The sequence below is a fragment of the Passer montanus genome, unplaced genomic scaffold, assembly GCF_014805655.1.
Source record: "Passer montanus isolate IOZ18808 unplaced genomic scaffold, ASM1480565v1 scaffold73, whole genome shotgun sequence".
NCBI lineage: Eukaryota > Metazoa > Chordata > Aves > Passeriformes > Passeridae > Passer > Passer montanus.
Genome location: NW_024372481.1, coordinates 2,890,291 through 2,907,119, shown reverse-complemented (window position 1 = coordinate 2,907,119; position 16,829 = coordinate 2,890,291). Strand labels below are relative to the sequence as shown.

Genomic DNA, 16,829 nt, shown 5'->3' with positions numbered 1-16,829 from the left:
GATGGCCATTTCCAGCTTGCTCCTGGAAGAGGGGTCTTTTAAAAGTTTACTGTTTATTTTAGCAAAATAGAAATAACACTGGAGGCAGTTTCTGTGAGTGTGAGTGCCTGGGAGGGAGCCCTCAGCCCAGCCCAAAGCGTGAGCAGCCAAGCAAGCACTGCTCTGCCCTGGTGTGGTCAGACACAGCCTGCCTGGAACCACACAGACCTGTTTCCTGCCCTTTGCATTAAGGGACATAATTTAAAGGGACAGAATTTAAAATTAAAAAAAAAAGGCCCCTAAATTTTTGTTGCATTTTCCCCATTAGTGGTGGAATATTCCTCCAGAAGCATGCCTATCACTTTCTTGAAACTTTATTTTACAGTGAATTCAATTTAAAGATTTTTTTTACTCTATTTTAGCTTTGTATATGTTACTCTCTAGAACTTAAGTATTAGATGCTCAATTGCTACTTCAGGTGCCACCTGGTTCTTATCTGGAGGAAAATAGGGAGCTCTGTCTCCCTGTAAATGTTTTCCTGACTGATTTTATATGTGTCACCTTGCCTCTCTTGATTGCTTTGTCAAAGCAGAGCCTGCCCCACCTCCTGTTTGCCATTCCCCCTGCCAGTCCTGAGTGATGTTCCCAATGCACTGGCCTCAATTACTGCCAGGTTTTTCACGGTGTGACAGTGGCTGATTTACAGCTCGCAGCCATGTTCATCTGACATCATCTTTTCATGTGTCAGTTCCTGTCTGCTGTGCTACCCTCACTAGAGCAGTGCTGCTGGAGGTCACCACAATTACCTGTAAATAGAATTTTCCCTGTGTGTTGTTAAGTGCAGAGGAAGGAGTGGTACCTGCAGGGGGTGGGAGGGTCAGCCCTGCTGGGGGTGCCAAACAAGGTGTTTGCAAACAGAGGCTCTGCTTTTCTGTTCCCAGCCAAAGTAACCACTGTGTCCTGTATTTGACAGATATCAGAGGAAGAGATTGAGAGAATTATGTCTGGGCAAGAATTTGAGGGAGAGGCAAACATGTCATGGAGCAACAACGGAGACAGTGACCATAGCTCCCCTGGAAATGGAGTTTCTGAGAGCAACCAGCCTTCACCTGTTTCTACTCCATCTTCAAGGTGGGAATGACCCCTGGAAGAATTTTGTGTTACAGGAATCTTGGATTTCTTTCCCTGAGTGATACCTGGGGTCAGTGTAGGGAAAACATGTGAGTGCATCTTTGTGTAAACTGGTCATGTAGCAGGTTCTTACCTCTCTGATTGTGTTCTAAGACAAACAGGCACTGGGTTGAAAAGAATTGAACTGGGAATTGAGATGTTTCTGAGCAGAGGAGGACAATCTTGAGTTACAATTATATTTAAAATATACCTCAGTCAGTTTATATTGTTTGTGTTTTCTGTTGATCTTGAGAACTTGATCACCTTTCGTTGCTCATTCTGCATCAGCTCTTTCTCTGCACTGTGCTCAGATTCTGAGCATTCTGAGCAAAACCATTTGTGTTAGTAATTGGTGGTGTTATGTTAAAGTTGGCTGCAGTGAGTGCAAACCTCCTGATGCAGCCTTTGATTATAAACACTGCAAGAATCTCAGACCTGGTCCCATCTGCTTTCAGTTGCAGCTTAAGCTTGGCCTTGTTTGTGTTCTCTGGCTGTGTGAGTGTTTGATGCACAGCCCTAAATTATGGCCCTGTAGGGAGGCTGGGGTGGAGAGGCTGGGCACAGGTGGGTTTTGGGTTTCTGCTCTGCTCCCTGAATGGCAGCTCAGCAGCAGCTCCCAGCTCTCCATCACGTGGAGCCAGTGCCCAGCCAGGCTGGGTGTGCATACCTGCCCCTTTCAGGGCAGGGTCTGAGCTCAGAGGCATTTCCACTCTGCTTTCCCTATTCCTGTTACCATTGGAGTCCTGGGGCTGTGCTGAAGAGCTTTTCCTTTTGCAGTAGGTCGGTGGAGCTGAACGGCTTCGCTGCACTCAGGGATCAGTACCTGGGCACGCCGGTGTCCACGCACTACCAGTACCTGCCGCACCTTTTCAGCTACTCGGCGCACTCGGCGCTGGTGGCGCCGCAGCCGCGCAGCCTGGAGCCGCAGTCACACAGCCTCATCAGCCAGCTGCTGTGTGCCGAGGACCTGGAGCCCCTCAGCACGCCCATGCTCATCGAGGACGGGTGCGTGTGACACGGGGATGTCCTCGGGGTGGGGGGCAGCCATGGGGCAAGCAGCAAACCAGACCCCATCCCACCTGGCTGGGGTGTGTGACACGGGGACGCCCCCAGGGTGGGGGGCAGCCACGGGGCAAGCAGCAAACCAGACTCCATCCCACCGGGCTGGGGCGTGTGGCACGGGGACATCCCAGGGCAAGGGGCAGCCACGGGGCAAGCAGCAAACCAGACCCCATCCCACCTGCCTGGGGCGTGTGACACGGGGACGCCCCCAGGGTGAGGGGCAGCCATGGGGCAAGCAGCAAACCAGGCCCCATCCCACCAGGCTGGGGCGTGTGGCACGGGGACATCCCTGTGGTGAGGGGCAGCCATGGGGCAAGCAGCAAACCAGACTCCATCCCACCTGGCTGGGGCGTGTGACACAGGGACATCCCAGGGCGAGGGGCAGCCACGGGAAAGCAGTTAATCAGACCACATCCCACCTAGCTGGGGCTGGGGTGCATGGGCCTGGCAGGGGGCTCTGGGCTGCATGGTCTGGCCAGGCTGGGTGCTGGGTGACCCCAGGGGCCATGAGGACTCCCCTCAGCCCCTGCCCAGGCAGGGTGGGTGCTGACCATTGTGACTCCTGTCACCAGGTGACAGCCAATTCCTTTGGCACTTGCCTTGTTTCCAAGTTCCCTGTCAGATGATGTCACTGAACGTTTTTAATGTTTTTTCTGCCTTTGCACTCACTGTGCCTGCAGGTACAAAGTGACTCAGGCAGAGCTGTTTGCGTTGCTGTGTCGTCTGGCGGATGAGTTGCTTTTCAGGCAGATTGCTTGGATCAAGAAGCTGCCGTTCTTCTGCGAGCTCTCCATCAAGGACTATACCTGCCTGCTCAGCTCTACGTGGCAGGAGCTGATCCTGCTCTCCTCGCTGACTGTTTACAGCAAGCAGATCTTTGGTGACCTTGCAGATGTCACCTCCAAGTACTCTCCCTCTGACGATGAGCTGCACAGGTGAGATGGGCTGAGCTCAGGGTGAGGCAGTGAGACCTGGGGATGAGGAGCCACAGGAGCCCAACAGACAGGAGTCCTCTGACCACCTCCTGGGACAGGTCACTGTACCTGTGGCTGTTTTCCTTTTCCATGTCTTAGGGAACAGTTGTTCCAGGCTTAGAAAGCACATCTTGGTTAGTCAGTGCTGGATCACAACTTCCTTCTGCAGGGAAGGGCATGGTGATGTGTGGGGCTGTTTGAATTCCACGTAGCAATGCTGTTGTCCTCCAACAGAGCCCTGCAAGCCACCTTTTTATGAGGAGGATAAAACTAACCAACACTTTGGGTAACCCTGACACACAGGAGAGAAAGCCTTATTTAAAAACCCTTTGGGCCAGTGGAAAGGTTGTTCACATAGCTGGTTGTCTGTATTATCAAAGTGTTCATTATTAATTGCTATTTCAATGTTTTGATTAGATAAATTTAAAGATGTTGCAACTTAGCTCTTGTTTTTCCATGGTACAGACTATCTGATGCTCTGAGGAACCTGCCTTTCATTTATCATGTTGGTCAGGGTGTTGTTTTTTGGTTTGGATATTTTACTTTGTAGTCTTGGTGTCAGACAGATTCTTCCTTTGGTAGTAGAGTCCCAGTCTCACCATACTGTGGCAGAACAGGTAGGATTTAGAGAAACTGCTGCCCATGCTCCCTTTGAACACCTGCCCTTTGCTCTCTGCCCTGGCTGGGCTCACGGTGCTGCCGGCGTCACCGGGGATGTCTGAGAGCAGAGATTTAAACCAGCGCTGTGGTCCTTGGCCATTGCAGTACCTCCCGGTTCTGGGGGCTCCTTTGTGCTCTGTGTGACAAGCAGAGGCGCTGGCTGGCTGAGCCCACCGCGGGGAGCTGGCCCCAGGTGTCTCATTTCCTGGGACAGGTTGCTGTGCTCTGCTCAGCCATTCATCGTGCATCTGGTGCAGCTCCTGCGAGGAGCGCCGAGGGTCATAGAAAACCACAATGACACTTGTTCTTGCATTCAGCTGTCCTTTTGTTCCTGCTGTCCTGGTCAGAGCCTCGCAAGAGAAGTGTTTGTTTCATTTTGAGTTTGTGATAAATACAAGCGAGAGGTAAGACAACGAGACAAAGGAGGAATCCTCGCCCTGCAGAAACCGGCAATTCAGAGCTGGTCGCCTTGAAGGTCCTTCAGGGAAGATCTGTGCACATGGATGAAAATAGGTGTTCTTGGGAGAGGAATGCTTCTGCAGTCTCCTCTTGTGATTTAGCTTTTCAAGTGTCATTAATTGTCATTAGTAACCTGGGAGAGTGCACACCCAAAAAGCCATTTAGCGGGAAGCTGCACAGATGAGGGGTCTGGAGCTGCCTGGCTCCCTGCCACTGGTCTGCATGGTCCTTCAGCCATGGCCTGACTGTCTCCAGCAGCAGTGGGGTAGCTCATGGCTATCAGTCCAAAGCACTTGTGGAATATCTGGTCACTTTGGGTTTGAGAGGGGCCCTTTTGGAGAGGTGTCCCGTTTGTGGGTGTTCTCAAAGAGCCCCCGGCTCCTCTGGCATTGATCAGGAATGGCTACAAAGTGAACTTCATTAGAGCTCACACCTGGTTGGAGAAATCACACTGAGCAGGGATGGTCTGGCACTTCAGGGTTAATTTCTGCTCTTAACAAAATGACAAGAGCAGTGCTAAAGCATAGGTGACAAACAAAGGCATAGAATGAGCTCCCCAGCCCCTTTTGTTTTAATTGCTTCTAACAACTGGCTAAATGTTCTGTTTGCCTGCTAGATCAAATGTTTTCTTTTATTGTGCTGTTTTTCTGAAGATGAATATGAAATGAATAGACTCCTGACCTCCCCCAGCACTCCTGATAGCGCTTCCCTTCCCCCTCCTCCCCAGCTGATGCCGACAACTCCCAGCCAGAAACTTGCCTGGTGTAAACTGTGAGGAAGAGTGTGTGGAGGAGTCAGTCCTCGAGAAGAAATAGGGCTGTGAAAAACAGAACAGCTTTGTTTGAAAGGGGGAGGAAAGTATGTGCAGAAAAGTAAGACAGTTCAACTGCAGGAATGAGAGAAGAGCTCTCCTGGATTTATGAAGTGATGAGTGGCTGGTAAAAATGTGCATGCTCTAAAAACAATTAAACCCCACAGATGACTGAGTGGTCTTTGTGCTCATTAACTTCTTGAGCTTTGCAGTCTTGCACCTGCAAGATTTTTAATGTCAACTGGAGAGCAAGAAAACTTGTACAACTTTAGATTAGCCGACAAGGCTTTCATCACTTACAATATTACTTTCTTGAAGAACTGACCTGGAGTTCAGACAGCTTGTTTTCACTTCTCAGAGGTCAAACCCCACCATGCATTTTACAAATAACTTTGAAGTAAACAAACACACATGCCAAAATAAGGTATTATTGAGTGAAAAAGGTTCTATTTCTGTTCTATTCAGAGATGGCTTGCTGGCTGTGCTCTTATTCTTTGTGCTGCACAATGCCAGAGCACGCTGAAGCTTCCCGAAACACTTCTGTCCCACTTCTGAGCGCTTCTGCAAGATGTGCCTGCTTTGAAGCCGGGGCTGTTGCTGTGAGATGTGTTCCCAAGAGGCTGTTCTGGCCCTGGGCAGGCGTGGGATGGTCTGGAGGTGCCTGCAGACACCCACAGCCCTCCACACCCTCCCACTCTGCTCCAGCCTGGTCCTTCCCCATGGCTTTTTCGTGGTGCACACGTGGGGTATTTCTCCTGATGAAGTGTGGCACCCTCTTTAGCAGGAGGACCTCATTCTGCACCCACAAAATCTCCATCAGGCGATGTTCCAGGAGGTTTTGGGGTGTTCCCTGTGCATCAGTGTGCCCTGTGCTGCCCATCTCTGTCACTGGTTTCTCTGCAGATTCTGTGAAACCTTCTCTGCTCTTAGAACAGGCTGCTGGTGAACTGAATCACCAAGAGGGTTTTTTTTTTCCTAAAAATATCTGTAGATTGTGGACTCCCCATCTGAGGGGCTCTGAGTAACATGGTCTAGTGGAAGGTGTCCCTGCCCTTGGCAGGGGAATGGGACTGGATGAGCTTTGAGGTAATTTCCACCCAAACCATTCCATGATTCTATGATTCTGCATCTGTAACTGAGACATTTTCTTCCTTATTTTTGGTACCAGCAGACTTCAGACAGTTTTGATGACTTCTTTTAAAATTCTCTTGCAAGGTGTTAAAATCTCTGAAGTTGCTCTAATAAGGTTCATGCCCTGTCCAGTCCGTGTGCTGTGTGTGCTGATGTGAGCTCTGCCCTCCAGGTTCAGTGAAGAGGGGATGGAGGTGATGGAGCGCCTGATCTACCTCTTTCGCAAATTCAGCCAGCTGAAGGTCAGCAACGAGGAGTATGCCTGCATGAAAGCCATCAACTTCCTAAACCAAGGTGAGGCCAAGAGGAGCCACCAGCCCCACTTGTGCATTGTATTACTCCAAGGGTGGATTTGTAAGACTTGCTCCTCTCTTTTTAGAGTTTTTCAGACTCATTAAAGTGTTTGCCTTCAGGATATATCCTTAGATTTCTTAGCTGGGTTCCTACTTTTTAGGTTCTATACCTAAATCTGACTCTTCACAGTGAAAGGTAATCATAAATTAAGTATTTACATGCAGGCCATGAATTCAGCCTAGGACAGGGCTGTATCCTCCTGTTGATAAAGCAGCATATTAAAGCTGGCAGTTCAGGCTCCTCCAAGACCCTGGGCATTTCAAAATCCATGCAGAGACAAATGCTCAGTGAATAGTGTTCAGCTGTAATTTTGGAAATAAATGTCCCCAGAGCCTTTTGTACTGTGAAAGATAGTTGCAGTCTGTAAAAATGTGCTGCGGGCTCCCTCCTCCCCCGCTCATTTCCAGAGGGAGATAATGCTGACACTTCAATCTGTGCCGGGCTGAGGTTCCGGTTTGCTTCCCTGGGCAGTTTCCTGACACTGGATAATGCACTTCTCGAGCTGTCTCCATTGTTTTCCAAAATGTATTTTCATTAACTTCCTGTCTTCTTTTATTTTTAGTTGAAGTTTGCAATTTTTTATGTGAAATACCTGAGACTTATTTTTAAAAGTCAGCTTTTGGGCAGTAGATCAATGCCTCTTCCGTCAGATGGTGTCCCAGCTCCGAGCTGCTCTGCAGCTTCCCTGCTGCTGTGCTGATCCTCCCAGGACCCTCCAGTGCTGCTGCTCACGCTGCCACTGGGACTTCCTGCCTGTCCATTTTTCCTTTGTGTGTGTTGCCTGACACTGGCAAAGCTAAATTTAAAGACAAGAACTTGACAAGTTTATAAAGCTCCTGTGACATAATTCATAAGCAGATGGGGAGAAATGTGATGGTATCTTTAACTATAGGGCTGAGTGCTGTCCTCAGCCAAGATGATAGAGCTAAAACCAACGTGCTCCTGTCTGAGGAGGTGTCACACTGATCTGCTGTGAGGACCAAACCCTGACACCTGGCTGCGTTGTGCCAGGAAGGGATTTCAGGTTGCTGAGGCTGTTCTCTCCAACAGCATTCATTGAGCTGCAGGTGAGCAGTGTAGGACATTAGCTGTTCTCTTCCCAGCCTTTTGTGGAGGGAAATCCTGGATCCAGACACACATATAAAGACACATCTGTGCTGCAGGCACAGCAGGAGGGGAGATGGGAATTTCAGTATTGGTCTGACTGGGTGCTGGAAGCCAGTCTCCAAAGCAGGGACCCAGATCAGAGTGACAGAAATCAGTCTGTCATGAAGAAGGGGCAGTAAGTGTGAGGCTGCTGCTCTTCTGAGATGTTTTTGCCATGTTTTGATTGCTCCAATTGTATTCCTTTCCAGATATCAGGGGTCTGACCAACGCCTCCCAGCTGGAGCAGCTGAATAAGCGGTACTGGTACGTTTGCCAGGACTTCACAGAGTACAAGTACCCCCACCAGCCAAACCGCTTCCCGGATCTCATGATGTGTTTGCCGGAGATCCGCTACATCGCAGGTACCGCGGGGCAGGGAGGGAGGGTGCTTCTGAAAGATAATTAACTCCCTGCAGGGGAATGCTCTGGACTTGGGTCGAGGATGGCTGTGTAGGACCATTTCCTGTCAGAGCTTCTGCCCACCTTTGAATCCCATTGCCCTGAGCTCATCCAGTCTGGGGGGCTCTTGGCAAGGTGTGCTGGTGATGCTGGTGGCAGGGTTAGTCCCACTGGGGGAAGAGGTGCCTTACCTGACACCCTTTAAGTACATTGTTCAGTCTCCCCTTACTCTTCTTTCACTCCCAGATGGGGTGCGTTTTGTCTCAAAAGGGTGTAATCGTGGTTTGAGTAGTTATCAGAATTAGGGTGATCCCTGAACTGAGCAGAAAGTGATCAGCGGAGTTCAGCCAGATCAGTGTAACCCCCAGGTTTCCTCATTGGACCTCGGAAATCCGCAGGTGAATTCTCAGCTGCACTTGCATTGCTAATTAGATCTCCAAGGCCTAGTGTTACTAAAACTGTTCCTGAATGTTGTGGCAAAGGGAGATGCTTGCCTCCCCTGTGTCAAGGTTCCATATGCTTCATCCTACTCCGTCATAATGAACTAGATAATAATCTCAGAGTAGCTCTTGTAATTTACTCACAGAGATCAACAAGGGGGTTTGAGGTGAGATGGGATATTGCCTTTCCCACTTTCTATAAATACTTCTCCATTGTGGAGAAATCATTTTGATCTGACTTTACCCATTTATTTTGCTTTCTATTCAGTAAATAAATCATATTGTGTCCAAATGCATATCAAATGTCTAATGTAGCTGTAGGATGATTAACTGTTTCTGTGAAAGGTTCAAGGTAAAACCGTCTCCAGTGCTGCTGGCTTAGGTGCCTCTGAAATCTGATTCAGTTGTGGCTGCTAATTCTGGTTTCTTTCTTTCTTACCAGGAAAAATGGTGAATGTCCCTCTGGAGCAGCTGCCTCTCCTTTTTAAGGCCGTTCTACATTCCTGCAAGACGAGTGTGAGCAAAGAGTGAGCACAGCTGGCCCCGGCCGGTGCCTTTGCTGAGCTCACCCGGGAGAGGGCAAACCCATCCAGGCAGGAGACAGCCCAGTGGGCCTCCCTGCCCTTGTAGCAAGAATCTTTTTTGTTTGTTGTTTTTTTTTTGTTTTTTTTACTCGTTTTCCTATATATTTATTTCACGACAGAGTTGAATGTATGATCTTCAACACGATGCACATGGTTCTGTAAGAATGCAGCAGATGCATTCTCCAGCAGTTTACAGAATGTGAAGATGTTTAATGTTACAGTGTTTGTTAGGGTTAGTTCTTTTGTATTTGGGGCTGGGGACCGAGATGACTAAGACTACCTCAAGGAGAAGATGCTGTTCACGCACTGCTCTTTCCATGATTTGCATCCAAAGCATTTGTCACAGAGCACAAATGTTGACAGAGCTGTTAGTATCCCAAAGGGATGACTTTGGAGAAGTGGGTGCTAAGAGAAGTGCCAAGCTTTTTCTTTAATTTTAGAAAGGCAGGAGTGGAGAAGGAGAAGTCTGTCTAGGCGGTTGGTTTCTTTTCCCCTGGCAGTTTCCAGTTGCAGGTTTCCAGTGGGATGGCAGTGCTCTGAGGGGCTCCCTGGCCCTGTCCTGCCTGGGGAGCTGCAGGTGGGGTCTGCCCCAGCCCCTCCTGGCCAGCTGTCCTCTTACTGTTGCCACAAGACCTGCCAGTTCCTCAGCAATTGTGTTCCTGTGGTTGATAACAGGCTCCTGGTGTTACACAAAGGTGCTCCTGTTGCTAGAGGATGGCAAGGACTTTATCATCACTTCCTTAAAATCCATTTTAGGTTTACAAAAGCAGGAAAAACCTACTTAGAGAAGAGGCAGGATTGCCCCTGTTAATGTGTTCCTCCAACATGGTACCTGACTTCTGAGACTTCTGCATTGCAGCAATCCCCGTTTTGGGAGCAGTTAATGTATCCTGTGTTACATGGGGCCTGTGTAGTGGGGTGAGGGACCCCAGTGTCCTCTGGAGTGGCATGGCTTTCTCTGCTGGACTCAGGGAATGGGTGTTCCACAGTTATATCCTGCCAGAACTGCCTGGTTCCTTGTGGAACCCCAGGAAAAACTACATTACTGCTGTACTTGGTTATCTGCCATGTTCTAGGTATTGCAAGGCTTGGATTTTCCGTCTCTCAGGCTCTCCACAGCTCCAGATGGAGAACGGTTTAATGACAGCTGAGTAGCTGATTGAGTGATTGCTAAGTGCTGGTGTTTAGCTAAACTTGGGCATTCTCATGAGTGCCCTCATGATTTCCTGCTCATGGTGGGGAGGTTGGATGAGATGCTCTTGATCTCATCTCCTTCATGAGGAATTCATATTCAAAAACTCTGTCACTCTCCTAGACAGCCTTGGCTGGATTTCCCTCCCTGCCTCCTTAGATGTCAATCTGGCATTCACTTAGCAAGGTGGCTCCTCAATAAGTGTTTGAATGCAGATTTAAAAATACTTGTGGAAACAACTTTTGTTCCTTCAGGGTAGGAGGGACGAGTCACTACCTTCTTGTCTTTCCCTGGTGGCACAGAGCAAGCACAGCAGGGCTGCAGCTGCTGTGCACGAATGTGATGGTGAGCAGGAGAGAAATCCCTTCCACCAAAGCCGTCCTTCCCTCCTCCCTGGCCCTCCCGTGGGTGCTCCAAGGGGGCTGTGCCCTGCTGGTTTGGCACGGCCCGGTCACACCGTGCCAGGGCCCTGCTGCTGCCTCACCACGGGCATCCCGCTTGGGCACCTCCCAGCTCAAGGGTTTCCCTCTTCTAAAAGGGCATAGCTGTTCATTTTTCATTATTTAAGCAGGATGTTACGGGTACCAGCTGCTGGGCACAGCAGCAGCTCAGCTCGGTGGAGCTTCGCACCCAAGGGTGGTTCCATAAACCTCGTTTGCTTTCTGTACAATGAGACTCGTGGGTGTTCTCAGGAAAGCCTTCTGCATACAGCCAATACCTCACGTGTTCAGGGGAAGATTTTAGTGTATCTGTTTGTAAGTTAGAATGTATTTCTCAGCTTTTGAGTTTAATTTCCAAATAGCTTGATGTGATCTTTTTATTACGGGTTATTTCTGGCTTGCTGTTCTATACACTCAAGGAATTGTTAAAATTGCATAGGAGTGATTTTATTCTACAGTTACTGAATTATTATAATCTTGATGAATAAGTGTTCTAATTAGTGTACATAAAACCAGTCATCTTGTTGCCAGCTACCCAACAAAAATAATCTGTTGGGTAATCTGTGGTTTTCCAAAATAGCCTCCCAAAACTAATGCTGTACCAACAACAACCAAAAACCTAAATTCAGTTATGATGACAAACAGACATGAATGTTCCACTTTCTGTTGTAGAAAGCAAATTTTACAAAGGTTGATTGGCAGCAGTATCCGTTCCCAAATACACATTTGCCATAGGGAGTAGAAAATCCTTCCTGAACTGACAGGTAAGGAAGCAGCAAACAGACCAGATGGAATCACGGGACAGTCATTCCTGATATCTTCTGCACCAAGTCCTCTAATGACTTGTATTTTTTAAACAGGGTAATGTGAATGTGTTGCATTGCAAACTCAGGTATTATGAGAAGGTAGGAATGTAGCTAGAGACGTAGAGATGTTAGGTAGATGTATTTGTGAATTTGGTTTGAAGGACACCCTGGAAAGGTTGGAATTTTTGTCCCATTCTTCATGTAACATTCAGTTTACAGGGACTCATATTTTATTTGTGCTTAATGCTACTAGGGGGAAGTTCATTATCTTTGGTATCTATCTGCTCTTGCTTATCTGACCTTCTGTCATAGAGAAATCTATCAACAATAATAGTCTTTGGTAGAATCTTCTGCCACGACAAGTCAATTTTTATCCCCGATTTGAAAGATAGATTGGCTGGCTGACCCCCTCTTCTCCTTCACAGTGTCTGTGCAGATAGAAAGCTGAAGAGTTACTTTTAATCCGAGCAGAGATTTGGGACATAAATTTGAAGTGCTCAGGGGAGGCTGCTGAGGAGCAGTGGTGGGGTCCCGCTCACGGGGCTCGGTCCCAGACCCCGGGGCCTCGACAAAACCTTCTGGAAATTGAGGGAGTTTTCTTCCCCTTCAGCTCAGGCTCCTGCCAGGTGGGCTGAGCCCCCCCAGTGTGGCTGCTCTCACTTGCTGGGGGGCATTGGTGGCCCTGTCCCCAGCCATGCAGGCTCAAGTGGCTCTGCTGCTGTCCCTCCCCTGTGCCAGCAGCATCTGCCCTTGCTCCTCAGGCTTCTGCACAGACCCACAGCCACTTCAGGTAAAGCAGTTTAAGTCTTGTCCTTCAAACCAACTTTTTTTAAAAAAACAACACTTGAATTTCTTTTATCTTTACTACATTTTTTAAAAGGAAAAAAAGAAAAAAAAAGATTCTCCTGTGAATGTGCTATTTCCCATTCATTCTTTCTTCTTTCTTGGTTTTGATTTGAAGCTATGAAGCTCTGTGTCTGTGAAAATGTTGTTATTTCTCAGGATAATAAGCGGCAATCATCCCTGCCACATGAAAGGCAGGAGAAAGGGGGAAACTTGGGGTACTAGTTAAAGTATGAAACTAATTTTTAAGTTGTAGATGATGTGTAAATGGAGGGGAGTGCATAGCTATCAGTATCAAGCTGTGGCGTTTCTCTGGGTTCACGGTGTGTTGTTTCAATGCACAGAAGCTCAGGGATAAGTATTTAAAATGTGACCCAGAGAAACCCTGGTTTTGATGTTGCAACAGTTGCTTCTTTCCCGACTTGTCTGGAGGACCCACTGAGAGCTGACCCGAGCCCCATGTGGGGATTTTGGGGGGAAAGCTTTGGGTTTGGCCGGGGGAAGTTTGCCTGCTGAAGGCTCAGACGTGGTGCTGTGGGCAGAGCATCCCAAAGGTGCTCGGGGCTGTACCAGGCTGTGCCCTTGTGCCACCAGCAGCTGGGGACCAGCTCTGCCCGTGGGGCTCTGTTTCTGCATTCCCTCATCCCTCTGCCTTTGCTGTTAGATGTTTGACTGTTCATGGAAAAGGGGAAACAGGAATTTCCCATTGTGTCCCTGGCAGCCAGTCGCAGGGCTCTGTACTCTATTGCTTATGAATTCTAAATTTTCATCATCAGTACAACTTTCTCACTGTGGTTGTAGGAACAGTCAGTTTGAGAAGGGCACTGGTGTGTGACTCTGGTTGGGTTACAGCTGCTATGAGTGTCCAAACAGCCCCATCCAGCCCAGACAGGGCCAGCACTGAGCAGCAAAAGTTTGAAGGGCTGAAACTCCCTCCCAGCACGCTCAGCCAGTGTCTGCAAATCTTGCAAAAAGCTGGGGAGGCCAATCCGGGCAGTGCCTTTCCCTTGGAAAAAAAAAATTAAAAATAGCTCCTGTGAGCTCCCCTCTGACAAGTCTGTGAAAGAAGCAACATGGTTCAGTGGAAGAAATGCCCCCAAGGGCAAAAAGAAACAGAAATTGAGACCAGATGACGATCAACCTTAACAAAGCCTTTTGTGATTCATTGTTTCTTTCAATTTATAAAATGTCTTGTAATAGTTGATAACATTATTGACTCAATTTCCATAACTAAACTACCTCGTGTGACATCCTGTTTATCATCTCAAAGGGATTGTGTGAAAAACTAAACACTGCCAGTGTCTGTTGCCAGCGAGGAACACGGGCTGCGATTGCTGGAGCTGTTTCCCTTCCCGTGGGCTGGGGCTGGCTCCTGTCACTGCTGTGTGTCCTGTGCCTGAGCCGAGCTCTGCTGTCCCTCCCTGGGGTCAGTGTGGCTCACGGCACTTTGGGTTTTGTGGGTGCCCCTCCAGCCACAGGCCTGGCTCCAGCTCGGTCCTGGTGCACAGGCTGCCTTTGTGACCTGGCACCTCACAGGAGCTCACAGCTCCTCGTGTGTCCGTCCTGGGCAGCCCGGGGGGCAGCGGGTCAGGTTTGCTGCTCGTGTCAGCCCTCGCTGGTGCCAGGGATGTTTCCAGGAGGGTCAGCCCCGGCTGTTGGCTCCTTAGCGACGTTCCCGGTGATGGTTTCTCCCGTTCATTTTTCCCACAATCCCTTGTGTAAATCAGGGAAGCAGGATGTTGCCTCGGCATGACACACGCTGAGCGTTGGCACACTCGGAGCCGGGGCAGGAGCAGGAGGGTGTGCCTGGAGCTGCCCCTCACCATGCTGTGACCAAATGAATGTTTCTGCTGGCAGCTGCGCCCAGCCCGGCCTGCCCCGCTCCGCTGCTCTGCTCTGGGACTTGACTACCTGTGGAAATGTGACCAATAAGTGTTGAATGCATGTTTAGTGAGTGTTTAGCTGTATGAACTAATAAATGTGAAATGTTCTGCACCGCTGGCGTCTCCAGGCTCTTTGTGCCTTCCCCTTTTGGTGGTGGCTCTCTCAGGGCGGGGGAGCCCAGCCCAGCCCTGCCCTGAGTGGTGGCTGTGGCCCTGCCCTGCCTGCTGCTGTGCCTCTGGAATGGGCTCTGGGTGTGGGCAAGGCCTTGGGGCTGCTGCTGTGGCTGGGAACTGGGATAAGGGCACTGTGCCACATGGGATGTATTCCTGGTGAGGGACCCTGAAGATCAGCAGTGGTGGGGCTCCCCGGGAGGTGGCAGAGGATGCTTGTGCACGTGGGGTGATGGGTTTGTCCTCACCTTCAAACAAAGCTGGAGCTGCACAGAGGTGAGGAGGCAGCCTCTCCCCTCACCCCACGCTGGCACGAGGCACTGCCTGGAAAGCCAGGCTGGAGTGGGAAAAGTACCAGCACCTTTTAATTTTCATCTCAACCCCTAGTGACCACTGTATTTTGATTAGAGCTCTGCTTCCTTTTCATCTCGGAGCTCCGGCGGGTGACAACTGCCACAGCCTCGTGTGCGCGGCGCAATAGTTTATCACCGAAGGCCAGCGGCTCTATGAATCCAGAGCCAGCGCGGAACAAATCACGCTGTCACTAACGTCAGACTTGTTAACCTGATCTTTGGTGGATCACTAGTGTCAACATTGCATGGGACATACATTATCGGGCCCAAGGACTTAGGGAGATGTGTTTGTCAGGCTGCTCTGTCACAGTCCCACTCTTGACCTTCGCAAAGTAACTTTCAAGGGTAAGCTGCTTTCCTCTTGACAGGAGTGGCTGTTCCCAGGAGTGTGTCACCCCATGGGCACTGGCTGGGACAGGGCTGTGGGGTCAGCTGGGTCACCTCCCTGCAGCGGCGCAGTCAGTCCAGCAGTGGGTGAGAGATCTGCTGGGATGGTCCTGTGGGGCCTCTTCCAGAGCTGGGGAAGGCGCTCCATTGATGTCCACCCTGCCCATGTCTATTCTATGAGCTCTTCCCATCTTGTCACCAACTGCTCCCACGTCTCTCCTCATCCCTTCCCCAGTCACAGTCCGTTTGGAGTTCACACCTGAAAGGCAGAGTTCTGAGTGCTGTCTGGTGGGTCTCCATTGTCTGGTCCACCGCAAGTCTCTCACATCTCAGTTTGCCAAGTGTGGACACTTGCGATGGGGTTGGTCACCACTGCGGAGGTTGGATGAAAGACAGGTCACCATGGCTGGGCTGGTAAGACCATGGAGGGGAGGTGTGTGCTCTGGGTAAGCTCCTGTCCAAGCTTCTGGGGTCAGTTGGGATTTTCAGTGCCTTTATTGGGTGGTGGATCCCCTCCCTGCAGCCTGCTGTGAGTAGGAGGGGAGCAGTGCCACAGGCTGGGTGCTGGGGGGCCAGCAGGTTGGGGCTGTGCTGGAGAAGATGCCTCATGGCTGGGGAACCCTGAGGCAAATGCTGGGTCTGTGCTCCACATCACTGTCCTCATGGGCCGACCCTGCTAATCAGCTGTGAAAGAGAGAGAGAAAGCTGGAGAGAAATCCTTCTCTCTGCTAACCTCATCACAATAAAGATTCCTATAAAGAGCTCTTATCCTTGAAGAAAATGAGGCACATAAGCAGGAATAGTAAACAAAAGGCTGTCATTTTGACCCAGGAGTGCTTCATGTTGTTGGCAACTTCCAAGAGGAAACATAAAGAGAGGCTGCATCCAAGTCCCAATTATGCAGAACTATGTGACTGATATGTCAATGAGTCCCCCCGGGAGGAGACCACCAGCACTTCCCAGCGCTGCCTGCGCAGCATCTGCACCCGCCGCCACGGCCGGGCCGCCCGCGCCCCGAGCGCAGGCGTGTGTGGCATCGGAAGAATGCGGGGGACAAGGTAATGTCATGGGGAACGCTATCGCCAGGGTCCTCGCCGCACGCGCATTATCAGCGCGGGCCCCGGAGTCAGGGACTGCGGGCAGGCAGCGGCGTTTGGCAAACAGTAGTGCTGGCCACACCTGCTGCAGGCACGCTCCGGGAACGTGGCGCAGGCAGGAGGGCTGCCCCGCGCCGATAAGCTGAGTGGATGGAGATAAAATCCGAGCAGGAGATATGCTTTGCTGAGCATCAAGGCTAAGCACCAGCCAGGAGCCAAAGCACGCCGCGGCCCGCCGCGGGTGGTGTGGATCCGCGGGCTCCGGCTGCGCCGTGGCCGTGAGGGAAGGAGATGGGACCAGGCAGACTCCAAACCAACAGCGGAGCTTTGGTGACAGATGTGCCAGCACTTGGGCCCATCATGGGCTCAGAGCTGTGCTCTCCCATGGCCAGGACAATGCTCAGGGCAGCAGCTTCGGGGCCTATCCCCAGCCCTGACCATCCCCTCCAGCATGTCCCATGCTGCTGGAAGCCAGGCCCACCTCATCC

At 50.3% G+C, this 16,829-nt stretch overlaps 1 protein-coding gene across 2 annotated transcripts in view; it reads left to right on the top strand.

The window, feature by feature from the left end:
* The window catches only part of NR6A1 (nuclear receptor subfamily 6 group A member 1), a 60,725-nt gene extending 46,286 nt beyond the window's left edge, over window positions 1–14,439 (top strand). Inside the window, exons 4-9 of one of the 2 annotated variants that reach the window (XM_039730607.1) lie at window positions 953–1,110; window positions 1,930–2,154; window positions 2,892–3,146; window positions 6,419–6,540; window positions 7,956–8,108; window positions 9,028–14,439. In XM_039730607.1, coding sequence (XP_039586541.1) covers window positions 953–1,110; window positions 1,930–2,154; window positions 2,892–3,146; window positions 6,419–6,540; window positions 7,956–8,108; window positions 9,028–9,116 — 1,002 coding nt within the window. In that variant the 3' untranslated portion in view covers window positions 9,117–14,439. Of the gene's footprint in view, window positions 1–952; window positions 1,111–1,926; window positions 2,155–2,891; window positions 3,147–6,418; window positions 6,541–7,955; window positions 8,109–9,027 lie in introns of both variants that reach the window. The other variant, XM_039730606.1, reaches the window with a different exon arrangement.
* Window positions 14,440–16,829: the final 2,390 nt, after the last annotated feature.